Genomic DNA, 12,968 nt, shown 5'->3' on the forward strand with positions numbered 1-12,968 from the left:
TGGGGATCGGCCCGCCTGGCGTTACGCTTTGAGACGCTGATGGCACCTGACACTTCACTACTCTCGATCTCAGCCGAAAGGCCGAGAAGCGATGGCACCCGAAACTTTGAAAACACGTTAAAGTGTCCGTCTGCTTCACTACTACCCTAAGAGCAGCCGACTAACTCGTGGTTACAATAATAACTTGTTGGATCTAGCCTGCTGGGATTACGAGTCAGGAATACACCGTTTACTGTATCGTGTTACTCCGGTTGCTTTCCTAAGATCATTTGGCAACTGGTTTACCGCCGATAGATAATTCTGCCCTAAAAAGTTTACTATCACTTCTGGATTATACAGATTCGTTAACTTAGCTGGTCACAACATCCGTCCTCACGATTAGCACCTTTGATAAAGATGAGCTCCAAACCAGCAGTGAGCTGCTTCGTAAATTCTGTGAGTTTCAGTTTGGGGTGACTCAACTGATTCTCAGGAACACAAGTGTCAGCATAGTGTTGAATTTAAGGCCCAAATTGTAGCCCGTTGACACAAACGTCATTAAAAATAACACAACGTTTTCACCTTTCTCTGAATTTTCATATTTTACCCTGTTCGTCCACAAATCGAAGTGTTAAAAAATATGAAAGAAGAGATGCGAGCACACAGACTTTGGTATCACATTCGTGCCCTGGGTATCGTGACACTTGTTTTTCCAGAAGTTCAGCTGAAAGGAGGAGTGGAGGACACAGGAAAAAGCAACAACCTGCACAATGCAATCTAATACAAAGTCTTCTTGAAGCGCTGGAGATCTGGATCAGCCCCTCGCTCAACATTACAACCATCACCACGGTGCAGGTTTGTATTAGATTACACGGGATTTTACAGATTGAGCTGTTATTGTGCCCTTAATTAAATAAAAAACAACTTTTTGACCCACAGTCTGACATCTCGGGTCAAAAATGCCGAAATATAGCTTATTATTATCGAGTGCATGTTTCACAGTATGTGTGGATGTGTGTATGAAACCAGTGAGGAGGGTTGTTTTAGTCTCTTCCAGCAAAAAAAAAAAAAAAAAAAAATCCAAAAAAACCAAAACCCAAACACACCCAGCGAGACAGAGCGAGTCCGTTCGACACCCATTATTGCCGCGTTATTCATGGACGCTTAGTGCAAACTCTTTCGTTGAGCCGTGCTCGCCGGCCGACCGCCGTCCTTCCGTGAAGCACCAGGCTGACCGAGCCGCCGAGTCAGTGAAGCTGCTACGAGGTAAATACATCACCAGGAAGATGGAGGTTCCTACGCACCCGAGGCGGGCCGGGCGCCGCCGTATCTGATGATAGATAGAAGAATATGTCCGACATTCCCCACCCCCCACCCCCACCCCCCCCCCTCCCCCTGCGCCCAGTGCAATTTCACACAATATACAGTACACATATTATATGCAGACCAGTTAGAGACTATTGCTTCGACAACCGAGATTGGAAAATAATGGAGGGAACGAACGGAAACACGGAACGTGGCTACGTAGCTGTACACTTCTTTAGGACATTTATATTAACACACTTCAGTTTTTTTGAGATGAAAATTAGATAAGAAACAAATTCACAGAAGCTTCAGGTGATATAGAGCAATTGATCTCTGGTTATAACAAGACCCCGGCTGCCTGATTTCTGTACACAACATCTTTATTTACAATCGTCGTGATCCCACATCGAGTCGAGTCGGTCGTCGCCCCCTGTTAAAACTATTTGAAGTCCCTTTTCTCTTTTACATTTATTACCGTTTAAAAGTGTTAAAACGACTCTGTAGTCCGAGCTTCATCCTTTTTACCGTCAATTGGCACACCAGCGTTATTATTTTCTTTCTTTATTGTTGTTTTTTTTTCCCCCCCCCCTCCCGACCGGCCGTCCTTCGCCCGGGATCGGGGGTGATGCGGCTTCCTGGGCGACACCTGACGCAGGTGTCAAGCCTTGGCCTCCAGCATCTCCAGGAACAGTTTGTGCATGGGGACCTTGCCCTGCATTTTAATGCTGTAGAAGTGCTGCACGGCCTTGGTGGCGGTCTGACGCAGCAGCGGCAGGGTCATGAGCAGCTTGCCCGCCCGCCGCGGGTCCTCCGGGTGCTGGGAGCCCTCGAAGTCCTGCAGGGCCTCGTGTAGAGAATCCTGGAGCCTCTGGACGGCCTCGATGTTCTCTATGTGCATGGAGTCTGCAGGGGCGAAACGGACGTCACATCTTCAGTATGCATACTGAAAAACGAAACATTTGATCGTGAATATACAACTTTGCAAGCCTTGCTTTACACCCTCAAACGCGGCTTTGCAAACACAGACATTTGGAGTGTGGCTTTTCCTCTTGTTAGTGTCTAATGACGCTCCTTAAATAAATGCCTACGCGTGGCCAGGGCTCTGGGGAGGACAGCGGAGAGGCATACAGTGGGTCTGTATAAATATACAGTGGGACAGGAAGGGAAAAAAAAAAAAAGATTCATTTCTTTTGGTATCATGGACCACGTACATTCCCCTTGCTAATGAATTCAGATGGCTGCATTACTAGGATATCGTTGGGCTGAATGATGGTGGCAGATGGCCTTCATTTCCATAAGAAAGAGCAGTTGGCCCCCTTATGTATAGGCTCTAAAATAAAACCAGTTGAGACTTATTAAAAACTGCTCTCTATGTATGAGTCGAGATGTTGGGGGGGGGGGGGGGGGGGAGGAATACAGGCTCGTCCTCCAAAGGACAAGTTGACAGAGAGCGTTTTAATGGACAAGCAGTGGTTTGCTTTTCAAGCCAATTTCGCCGCCGCGCACACTCGCAGTGTCAAATCGCATCACATCCACAATTCATCGACGTGCAGACGAAATTGCGCAAAACAAAAAAAATAAAAAAATATGCGCCCGATACAGTGTGATAATCGAATCTAACAGAATAAGGCAGACCCGTCTCATCCGCGGCGCGCGGCGTTGCGGCGCGCGGCGCCAGCGAGGGCTGCTGATTGAAGTGTGAGTGAATTAGATCGGCTCGGCTGTGTGTCGGGGAGAAAAGTTGCGGAGTGAAGTAAGACCGTGTATGAACATGTAAATGAGGCAGAAAAAAAAGGAAAAGTACAAGGCTAATTATGTTCCTAACTGACTGATTAAGTCTCTTTTACCAGTTGCCTTCTGTGTAAATTGCATTTCTATCTTGGGAAATTAACTAGGCTATGTGGACCGCACATGTGTTCCAGCGCTCTTCATTTGAAACCTTCATGTTAATGCTGATCTGATCCTCGTTTGGCTGCACGTATAAGAGCCTGTGTGTGTGTGTGAGAGTGTATGTGTGAGAGAGAGAGCGGGTGAGTGTCTGCGTGTGAGAAAGGAAAAGAGAGTGTGTTTTAATATTATGTGTCCGTTGATGTGTTTTAATGCAAAAAATAAGTGTGGTGTGTTTGTGAGAGAGGGTCGGAGAGAGATGTTTTGAAATGTGTGTTAATGTGTGTTTTAGTACAAAAAAATAAATGTCTGTGTGTGTGTGAGAGACAGAGAAAGAGTGCAAGAGAGATATATGTTTGAATATATGTGTGTAAATATGTTTCCATGCATAAAATGAGTGTGTGAGTGAGTGTGAGAGGGAGAAAGGTTTTAATGTGTTTTAATGCATACAAGTATGTGTGTGAGTGAGAAGTGTGTGTGTGTGTATGTGTGTGTGTGTGAGAGAGAGAAGAATGTTTTAATATGTGTGTTAATGTGTGTTTTAATGCAGAAAATAAATGTGTGTGTGTGTGTGTGTGTGTGTGTGTGTGTGTGTGTGTGTGTGTGTGATTGAGTAATAGAGAGAGAGAGAGAGAGAGAGAGAGAGAGATGTTTTCATAAATGTGTTTGTATGTGTTTTAATATAATATACATAGAAATGTGTGTGTGTGTGTGTGTGTGTGTGTGTGTGTGTGTGTGTGTGTGTGTGATTGAGTAATAGAGAGAGAGAGAGAGAGAGAGAGATAGAGAGAGAGAGAGATGTTTTCATAAATGTGTTTGTATGTGTTTTAATATAATATACATAGAATTGTGTGTGTGTGTGTGTGTGTGTGTGTGTGTGTGTGTGTGTGTGTGTGTGTGTGTGTGTGTGTGCGTGGACGTGCGTGTGTGTGGGTTAGGGGCGGAATGCAAAACCAACTTTGAAGAAACAATTTCCATGTAATCCGTCAGCAGCCTGGCGTCAATCCCGTCGATACTTTGCTAATTACAAAATCAATGGCCATGAATTTCCACAGCTGTCACACCCACAGGACCACTGGAGCCGCCGCTCCCCGAGCCGGCGTTCAAACGAGCCGGCGGTGCCCCCGCGCCCTCCCTGAGCCTCCCTCTCAGCCCCTGCCTTCCTCTCTCACACTTCTCCCTTACCTTTGCAGCCCTCCCCCCCCCCCCTCCTCCCCCCTCCTCCCTCTCTCCCATGGAGTGTTTGTCATCAGAAGACTAAAGCTCTGGGCTCAGCATTTTTCATTTTTTTTCAGTCAGGCAGGAGAAAAGACTCCTAACAGACATTGATTAGTGGGGGGACAGGCCCGGCCTCATGAAAAGCAAACTGTCAATACGGGCGCAGCATCTTCACATTGGAACAAACGAGGCCCGTCGCTCCCCGACGCTCATTCCACTCCACTTAACACATTTTATTGACAGCCCCTGTTTTTCTAATGAAATGCTAAATATATCTCCCTCGGCTGCGGCGCGCTGGCAGCTACTGTTATGGAGATGGAGAGAATGAGAGCGCAATGTGACAGTCGCGCACACGCACGCACGCATCTGTGCACAAATTAAAATATAGCTGTGCACGCACACACATGCATGCAGTGGAGGAGGATGGCGCTGGGTGTTAAAATAAACAGGCAGTGCTGGTGACCTTAGCGTCCCCTCTTATCAGGGATCCTTCATTGTGGAATTGATGGTTCCTCCAGATCTAGATAACCACTTGACTGTGTGTTGTTTTTTTTTTTTTTTTTAATTTTATATTCTTTGTTTGTTTAATTAAATTCCAACTATCTTGATTTATTTCAGATTTATTGTAGAGATGAACCTTCCTGTCAAGCCTATTGCACCTTTGCTCTTGTGAAGGGAAAAAAAAAAGATATCAGACCGAATGGCTGCGATTACACACGATTACAGACGAAAACACAATCAAATGTGATCGACACCACCTCTGTAAGTAACAGTCTCAGAGGTCATACTGTATGGTATAGCTTGAAAAGTTAAATCAAAACTTCCTAAATGTGTCCGTCAATAATTGTTGAAGCTCAGTTTGAACATTTTAGCTGTACAAAGCCTCAATAACATTTATTTCATGTGGGTTTTCTGCTTAAATTCACATTCGCCATCAATATTGATCAGCTTGTTCTTGATAATCTCTGACGCTTACACTAAGAAGAAACATTTCTGGATAATTTATCCTTCAATACTTTTAAAAGTTTTCATTTTGGATTCGGTTTATATAAATTGTCACAAAGTGGCAACAAGTTATGAGCAACTGGAGGAGACCACACCGCAGGTTTATATAACTTGAATTAAAGAAACTGTTGATCCACAGGCGGGAAAAGGACAGTTTCAGAAAACTTCATATTCAAACCAACCAAATTGTAAAGTCTTGCTGGATTTTATTGCGAATCTTTCACCAAACTTCATCCTGGGCTGGTCCCGGCCTGTGGTCGGTGAAGCATGTGGTTCCATTCACACGCGTCAGACGACGCAGGCTTATCCGTTCACACACTCAATCAATGAGGGCGACGCCCCGGTCAGACCTCTGATCTAGGAGGGAGAAGGACTCGGGGCCGAAGAGAGAGAAGTTACCGGAGTTGGCGAGCGCGATGGCCTTGAGCGTGACGAACTCCTCCTTCTCCATGCGCAGCTTCTTGTAGCGCCGCACCAGCGGCAGGATGGCCACGTGGAGGTCCAGCAGGCCCGAGATCCTGGCCTGCTCCTCGTCCACCACGTAGTCCTCGGCGTACACGATCTCGTCCTCGCAGGGCAGCGAGCGGAACACGATGCTCAGCACCAGGATCTCCATCCAGGCGCTCTGGAGGAGGCTCATCTGGTCCGCCAGCGACAGCGTGGAGAATCCTGCGGGGAAGACGTTACGGTTTGAGTCGTTTTGGGGGGGGAATTTACCAACGCGACGCAGGCAGAGACCCCAGCTCATTAACCTCCCTCCTGCCTAATTGGCCACGCCGAGTCCCGAGTTTTATGGGCTATATGTAACAATTGCCGCAAAAAAAAAAAAAAAAAAAATCCCCAGAGAAGTCCGACTTGAAACGGAGACCGGCCGCCGCATGTGGCAGCTTAGGGGAGGAATATAAATCAGTCATGTGCGGAGGCCTTTGAAACATGAGCCCGAGCTGCTTCAGCCGTCGATCGTCAGTCCCTCTGCTGTGTGAAGCTCGTGAGACGCCGCCGACAGAGGACGGATACACGCCGAGCCCGGCACATCATGGAAAAACCACACGCCTGAAAACCGACTCTCCAACTCAGGCGCTGAAAGTGAAACTCAGATGTATTTTAGTTTTCTTTGAAAAGTGATTTTTTTTGTTTTTTTGTTTCAGTCATTATTATTTTAGCTTAAAAGTCACGTAAAATCAGAAAGAGTCTTTTAATCTTTTTTAACCTTGGGCCATTTTAACCACAATTAACAGTTAGCGTCTCGCTTTTTGCGGTTTTCACCACAGAAAGTTTGGCTGTAGTTTTTTTGTTTTTGTTTTTCATCGGTCGCCCTTCCTGCTGCGACGGGGATTTGAAACTGGGATTTAATGCAACGCAACATTATTTATTACAACTGAAAATTTAAGAAATTCCAGAAACCTGAAACCTTTTAGATGTCAGGAAAATAGAAATGAAGACTTTTCTCTTAGGTGGCTTCATTCCTCAGATCACAGAGGATTTTTATCACACAAAAACACATTTGGCCACATCTTCATATTACTGAATGGATGAATTAATACACTGCGATGCTGGAAAACAAAACCGTTCCCCTCCAGGATGAACCAGGAACTCAAGCAGTTTCAGGGCGGCGGTTCGTCCGGATCTCGAGGTCGACCCGCCAACTTTCTCCTCCACCGTTCAAACACTCCACATCAAACGGACGGACGCCTGAAAGGACCTCCTCTGCCGCCGCCGCCGCCATGCCTTTCACCGGTCGGCGGTGAATAGGAAGGTGACTGTGGGTATTGAGCAGGGCCTTGAACCCGCAGCGCCGCTTACTTAATTTTGAACTTGTATGGATCCGAGCCGGTCAGGTTGACTTAAAAAGAGGTTCTTATCAAGCAAACAGAGAAACGACGGAAAGAGAGAGAGAGAGAGAGAGAGAATGAGGCAGAGAGAAAAGAGTGCTGGGGGTGTCATTGATTAGTAGATTGTAATCAGTCCACCAAATGCGAAAGGGGGATCGATCCAAGCCTCAGATCTGACAAACAGACAGTTGATGGAGGACATCCGGTACATGTTTAGAGGGGGGAAGGGAGAGCTAATTCCAGATATCCCAGCTGTATCGGGATCTCGTGAGGTTACTCTTGAATCCTAAAAGGCGCCTCAGCAAGGAAATAAATGGCTTTCAGATTGTGAAGTTTAATCAGGATGGTAAGAGCATGAATGTAAAAAAAAAAAAAAAGTTGCATCAAAACTTTCCTGAAATAATCGCAAAAGAAACATTCAGACTAAAATAATGTTTCAGCTATTATGGAGTGTTTTCAGTGTCTCACACTCTTCCTCTTCCTCCATCGTTCCTCCCCTCTCCCCGCCCTCCGTTTCTCTTTTTCCGCTCAATTTGCCGAGGCGACGCTGCGACTTCCCGACTCCCCGGAGGTCAGCCCGGAGCGCCAGGTGCGTCGCCCGGAGGTGGCCGAGTTAAGTGTCACCGCCGAGGGTGAATCCCCCTGATGAAACGTCAATATTTCACCCTACTGATTTACTGCCGTTTGACCAAACATGACACAAATATTGAACAAAGCGGGGGGGGAGTCGATGTCTGTGGCCACACAAAGCGCCAGCGTGCCGGAGGTTTCCACACCGCTGTCATGTTTAAAGAGGCATAAAACGCAGCCTGTTAATGCAACATACATGTAAAACAAACGGTTTCCGAAAATGAAATGCTGGAATCTAAAATCTAACTTATTTAAATATAAGAAAAGGAAGTTAATGACACAAATGAATCTGTTTCCTGACACCTGTCATGTGATAAACTAATGAAAATTCCTGCTCAACTTCCACCAAGTTCTACATTTTGATTTAATTCTGCATTTCCTGTATTTCTAAAACAAAAGATACTGATGTCAGCAGCAGATCTCTGGATGGAGGAGGCGATTTTATATTCAAAAAATTATATCGGTACTCTAAATCCAAGCACCCAACCCTCCACACACCAGAGGATGTTAGTCAATGTTTGCTGAGAGGAAAAGTGCTCTGGCCGTGCAACAGTACAGTACAGCCGCAGATCAGATAACTAATTGAATCCCCGTTCGGCGCGGTGGAGAGACTGAGTGGTTCGCAGTGGAGCTTGAAGCTGTCACTGAGAGCCGAGGTCTAAAACAGACAGCAGTTCACTCTCTATTCATTTAGTATCATTACAGGCCTCCTATGAGCCCTAATGGGCCTAATAAAAAGACAGAGGTAATAATGAGACTAGAGGGCCCTATATGAGCAGGAGGAGGGGGAGGGGTGGGGGTGGGGGTGGGGGGGAGGCAGAGGAACGGGAAGAGAAGGAAGCCGGAGAGATAGCATGTGAAAGATACGGCAGAGGAAAAAAAGAGAGGAGGAGGAAAACACAGAAGGAGAAAGTCATGCTTTTGTGTGTTTAACATGGGCTTAAATGGGGTGAAAACTAGTGACTGGGTTATAGCGGCGCTGCAGTTCACTTTCCATTTCCACGACGCTGCAGTGAATTATCGTTATTACCGCGTCTTTTTAACTGATTTTAAATCACGAGTTTTCCAGGCACCCGGGTCCTGGTGGGGCGGGAACCAGACCTTTCATCTCCCCATCAATCTGTCCATCTTTTATCCCGCTTTATCCAACTCAGGGCTGCTGGAGCGGATTCTGACCGACTCACATGTACATAACAGATAAAACACACAGGAGAGCGACCACACCACTACCGCAGTGCTCCTGTGCTGAAAAGCAAACACTGAAATCTTGAAAATGAGGATGCGAGACAGTAAACGTCCTCGGTGCCGCGTGTTTTCCTCTCAACTCTCCACATCTGGCCGTGCAAGGACTTTTCCATCACTGGAGCGATCCGTGCTAATGACTCTTATTAGCTGGTGGTCAGGGCCATTTGTGCAGCGGGCGATGAGTGTAATGGTGGGAGTGGACGGTTAAACTGTAGGGACCCCTTTTGTCTTAATCGCTGCTCGGCGACACTCTGACCCGGTGGCCCCGGGTAAAGTGTCCCCGGGGTGTCACATGCCCCTTTAATAGCTCCGTCAGGTCCGGATTTAGAACGTCGCAGCACGCAAGATCAATAGTTATTCATGGAAAATGTGCAAAAAATATCACGGTAAAATTCATTTGTGGCTGATTTTAAACTGAAGACTAGAGGATGGACTCCAGTTGGAATGTTTCACCTTTTTTATTTTTTTTTTTAACACCTGAAATAGATTTTAAAAAAAAGACAAGTTGCTCTTGAGATGAGGAAAAGAGAAAAGTGTGCCTTTAGGTCAGGGATGCTGCTTTTGCTTTCCTTCAGATGAGACAGCGTCTTCACCTCCATCCCTCCACAGTCTGACCACTCAGCCGCAACACAGCTCAGACACAACACTCCTACGTCCAACTGCTGCGGGCTGCCGTTCGCCTGCAGGCCATAGTTTGGGCACCTCTTCTGCCATGTGAACTCTGACAAACGACAGTTTATTCCAGCACACCTGTGTCTTCATGTCTGGGGTAGCCGGTGTGTGTGTGTGTGTGTGTGTGTGTGTGTGTGCCAGCATGTGTGAAGATGATGAATTTGTGTTTGCAGCCTGAGCAGCGGCGTCCTGCTTCCAGCATAAATCTGATGATGAGTCAGTGATGAGGGGAAACCCTGCACAGAGGAGGCTAAGGACTGTGTCAGGAATAATTGATCCACCCGGAAATTTATGCATCTACTTACAGACATTCAGCACCAAGGAATGTACATTCTCCTTCTTTCAGGTAAACCTGAAAGATGTTTTATTTCGCTAAATTTTCATAATGGTGTCACCTCTGTATCAGCTGCTAAACAAGAGGAGAATTAAAAAAAAAAAGACTGGCAGGACAAGTCTTATTTAAGAATTCATCAGTGAGTAGAAGGGAAATCCGCCAGCATTTCCCTAAATAAATCAATTTCTCCACACGCTTGGTGTAGTCCCCTTAAGTAAGTAAGAGGATTGCTTTCTTTAAGTCTGGGATTGAAATGGAATACATTGACATGGGGGCGGATCCCAGCCCTCTGCCTCTCCCTCCCCACCCAGGCAAATCAAAGGTTTCAGCTGCTCTTTATTGATTAGATTTTAGAATATGGGACTGGCTTCTCCCTTAGGTGCAGATGAGTAGCAGATGTTAATTATCCTGTGTGCGTGTGTGTGTGTGTCTGTGTGTGTGTATGTGTGTGTGTGTGTGGGGGGGGTGTTATGTATAACAGTCAGTGAACTACTTAAGTAATCTTAATATTGCAACATGACAGCGAATCGAAGTGGGGTTTTTTTTGTTTTTTTTGTTTTGCATGATTTGCTTTGAAGTAGCACAAACAGTTTGAAACGCAAACGGCGGCCCTACCTGGGATGTGTTTGGCCCAGCCGATGATGACCACCAGCTCGCGGTCGGCCAGGTCGCACAGCGTGGTCAGGGCCTTGATGTCCCCGTCGGGCATGGTGGGGTCGGGCATGGCGTAGATCTTCTCCGGCTCCACCACCAGCAGGTGGGAGACGATCTTCGTCACTGACGGCGGAGAGCGTCGGAAACGAGGACGAGGACATTTAGAGGGGTGGGGGGAGGAATGTGAGGTTAACGTTTTATATATAACTGTCAATATTTCACAGTTTTTCTCAACATTACTTTGTGATTTTGACTGTTATTGTTCAAAATGTTTGACTTGATGCTTGACCCGCTGCCTAAACATTTCAACAGATTGAACTTAAAAGATAAAAGGAGGAGGAGCTCACGTGGTTTTTTGGCAGGAGGGGGGATGGTGAGGCCGAGATAAGAGCTGTTCTCCGCATCCAACCTCCGCTTGTACTTCTGCCGGCCCCCTCTGACCCGGTCCAGACGCACACCTGCGGAAAACCAAAACAGCCATTCTGGATGAATGTGCCTTAAAAATAAAGATCACCTCAATCTGAGCCCTGCTCTACAGTCATTAACGTCAATTTATTGTCTGTTCGAATGTTTCTGTTCTGTGCAATCATCAAATTTTCCATGGAAATACATTTGTTGCTGTGCAGGACTCACAATGTTGCGATGCACACCCTCCAGCCAGAACGAGTGTTTGTGATACCACACACAGCAGCGTCAGGATTTTTATTTGATCCAAGTATATTTATGATTCTCAATGTTCTGCTAAATAAACAAATAAAGCGTTTAGTTTCCCACTGCATTCCCATTCCGTGCATTTAAGTGCTCCATTGATTTATTCGCCACGATTTGACTATAAAGCAGGCCGGTCCGGTGTATGTAAGCATAGAAACGTGACACATGCGGGATTATCTTCAAAGCCACGGCAGAGGACACGGGCGAGGGTGCGTTGAATTTGCGCGCCTGCATTAAGAGCTGTTTGAGCACCGGGGTGGGGGGGGGGGAGAGAGCAAACAGATTTTACATGGTCAAGTGGAATTGAGTCGTGTGAGATTTTTCTAGTGACTCGTATAAATTCCTTTGATTCCCCTGGAAACAAAAGAATCCGATTAGGATGGTCTTTCAATTTCCTGACACCGACTATCCACTAACCTAATTACCCGGCGTGCCCAGAGGGAGCTCATTCTTCCCAGCAAACACAGTGAGATCATTTTATGCCTGGCAGATTGAAGCTAAATCGAGAGCCCCTCTCCTAACACAGCTTTCCATTTGTACGCCTTAAAGTAATCAATAAGGCTTGCAAATAGACTTCTTGTTCTTTGAACACATGTGGATGCGGTTTTAATTAGTCAGCCGGGCGGCCAGGAACCCGGGTTTGCGATAGATGGAGCTTGAGGAGCTGCTCCAACCATTACTCTTATTTAAGTTAAATTTAAAATTATAAATGGTGCTTGAGGAAAGTGTGTGAGCGCGGCGCAGACATTAAATCAGTTCAGGAGCCTCTCTCTGCTTAATGACACACACCGGCCCGACAAAGGGAGGCGTGTGAGGCTGAAACACATTGAGACGAATTCTTGTATGTGTGTGTCGGGCTAAAGTGACGCACACACACACACACTCACACACACTCTGCTGGGTCATGTGGCTGCAGCGAGCGACAAGTGACCAAACAGCCGGAGTCAGGATTCCAGGACCTGCGGGGGCCGTTTGAACTGGAACATCCAACTGGCCCATAATTAATAGACGCTGACAAGAATTAAGAGCTCAGTGCTAACCAGTTTCAGTTTACAGCTTAGCGGCGCCGCAAACAGCGCAGGCCCGAGGCGGGGGGGCAGGGAGCGCCGGACAAAACGGGGAGGAGAAAAAATGAAAAAAAGAAAAAGAAAGGAAGAGTAAGACGATGTGGAGGAACGGGAGAGAACAAGCCCGTTTCTCCCCCTCCCCCCTTCGCTTCTCCGTCCGCCTGTCTGTTCTTCACTTGGGGTGGGGGTCTCCTGCCCGTCCCGGCCAGCGCCTGATCTCACCAGACCGGGATTATCCGCCCCCCATGTGATACGGAACAGTACCGAGAATCTGACCACAACAAGACAGCTGGATGAGGCCCGGAGTGGAGCGGTGGTGGTGGTGGTGGGGGGGGTATTGAGTGAAAGCGGGGCTGTGTGTGTGTGTGTGTGTGTGTGTGTCATCCTTAGCACGTCATTCTACACCTCAGAAGCAAAACTGCGGTTGAA

At 46.8% G+C, this 12,968-nt stretch overlaps 1 protein-coding gene across 2 annotated transcripts in view; it reads right to left on the reverse strand.

Annotated features, from left to right (window-relative positions):
* Positions 1-1,554: 1,554 nt before the first annotated feature.
* The window catches only part of LOC115401377 (steroid hormone receptor ERR2-like), a 29,910-nt gene continuing 18,496 nt past the window's right edge, over positions 1,555-12,968 (reverse strand). For both annotated transcript variants that reach the window (XM_030109518.1, XM_030109520.1), the window contains exons 4-7: positions 11,109-11,219; positions 10,723-10,884; positions 5,794-6,063; positions 1,555-2,187 (exon numbers count right to left, since the gene is read on the reverse strand). In XM_030109518.1, the coding sequence (XP_029965378.1) occupies positions 1,943-2,187; positions 5,794-6,063; positions 10,723-10,884; positions 11,109-11,219 (788 nt within the window). In that variant the 3' untranslated portion in view covers positions 1,555-1,942. The remainder of the gene's footprint in view (positions 2,188-5,793; positions 6,064-10,722; positions 10,885-11,108; positions 11,220-12,968) is intronic.

Source organism: Salarias fasciatus, chromosome 15 (assembly GCF_902148845.1).
Source record: "Salarias fasciatus chromosome 15, fSalaFa1.1, whole genome shotgun sequence".
NCBI lineage: Eukaryota > Metazoa > Chordata > Actinopteri > Blenniiformes > Blenniidae > Salarias > Salarias fasciatus.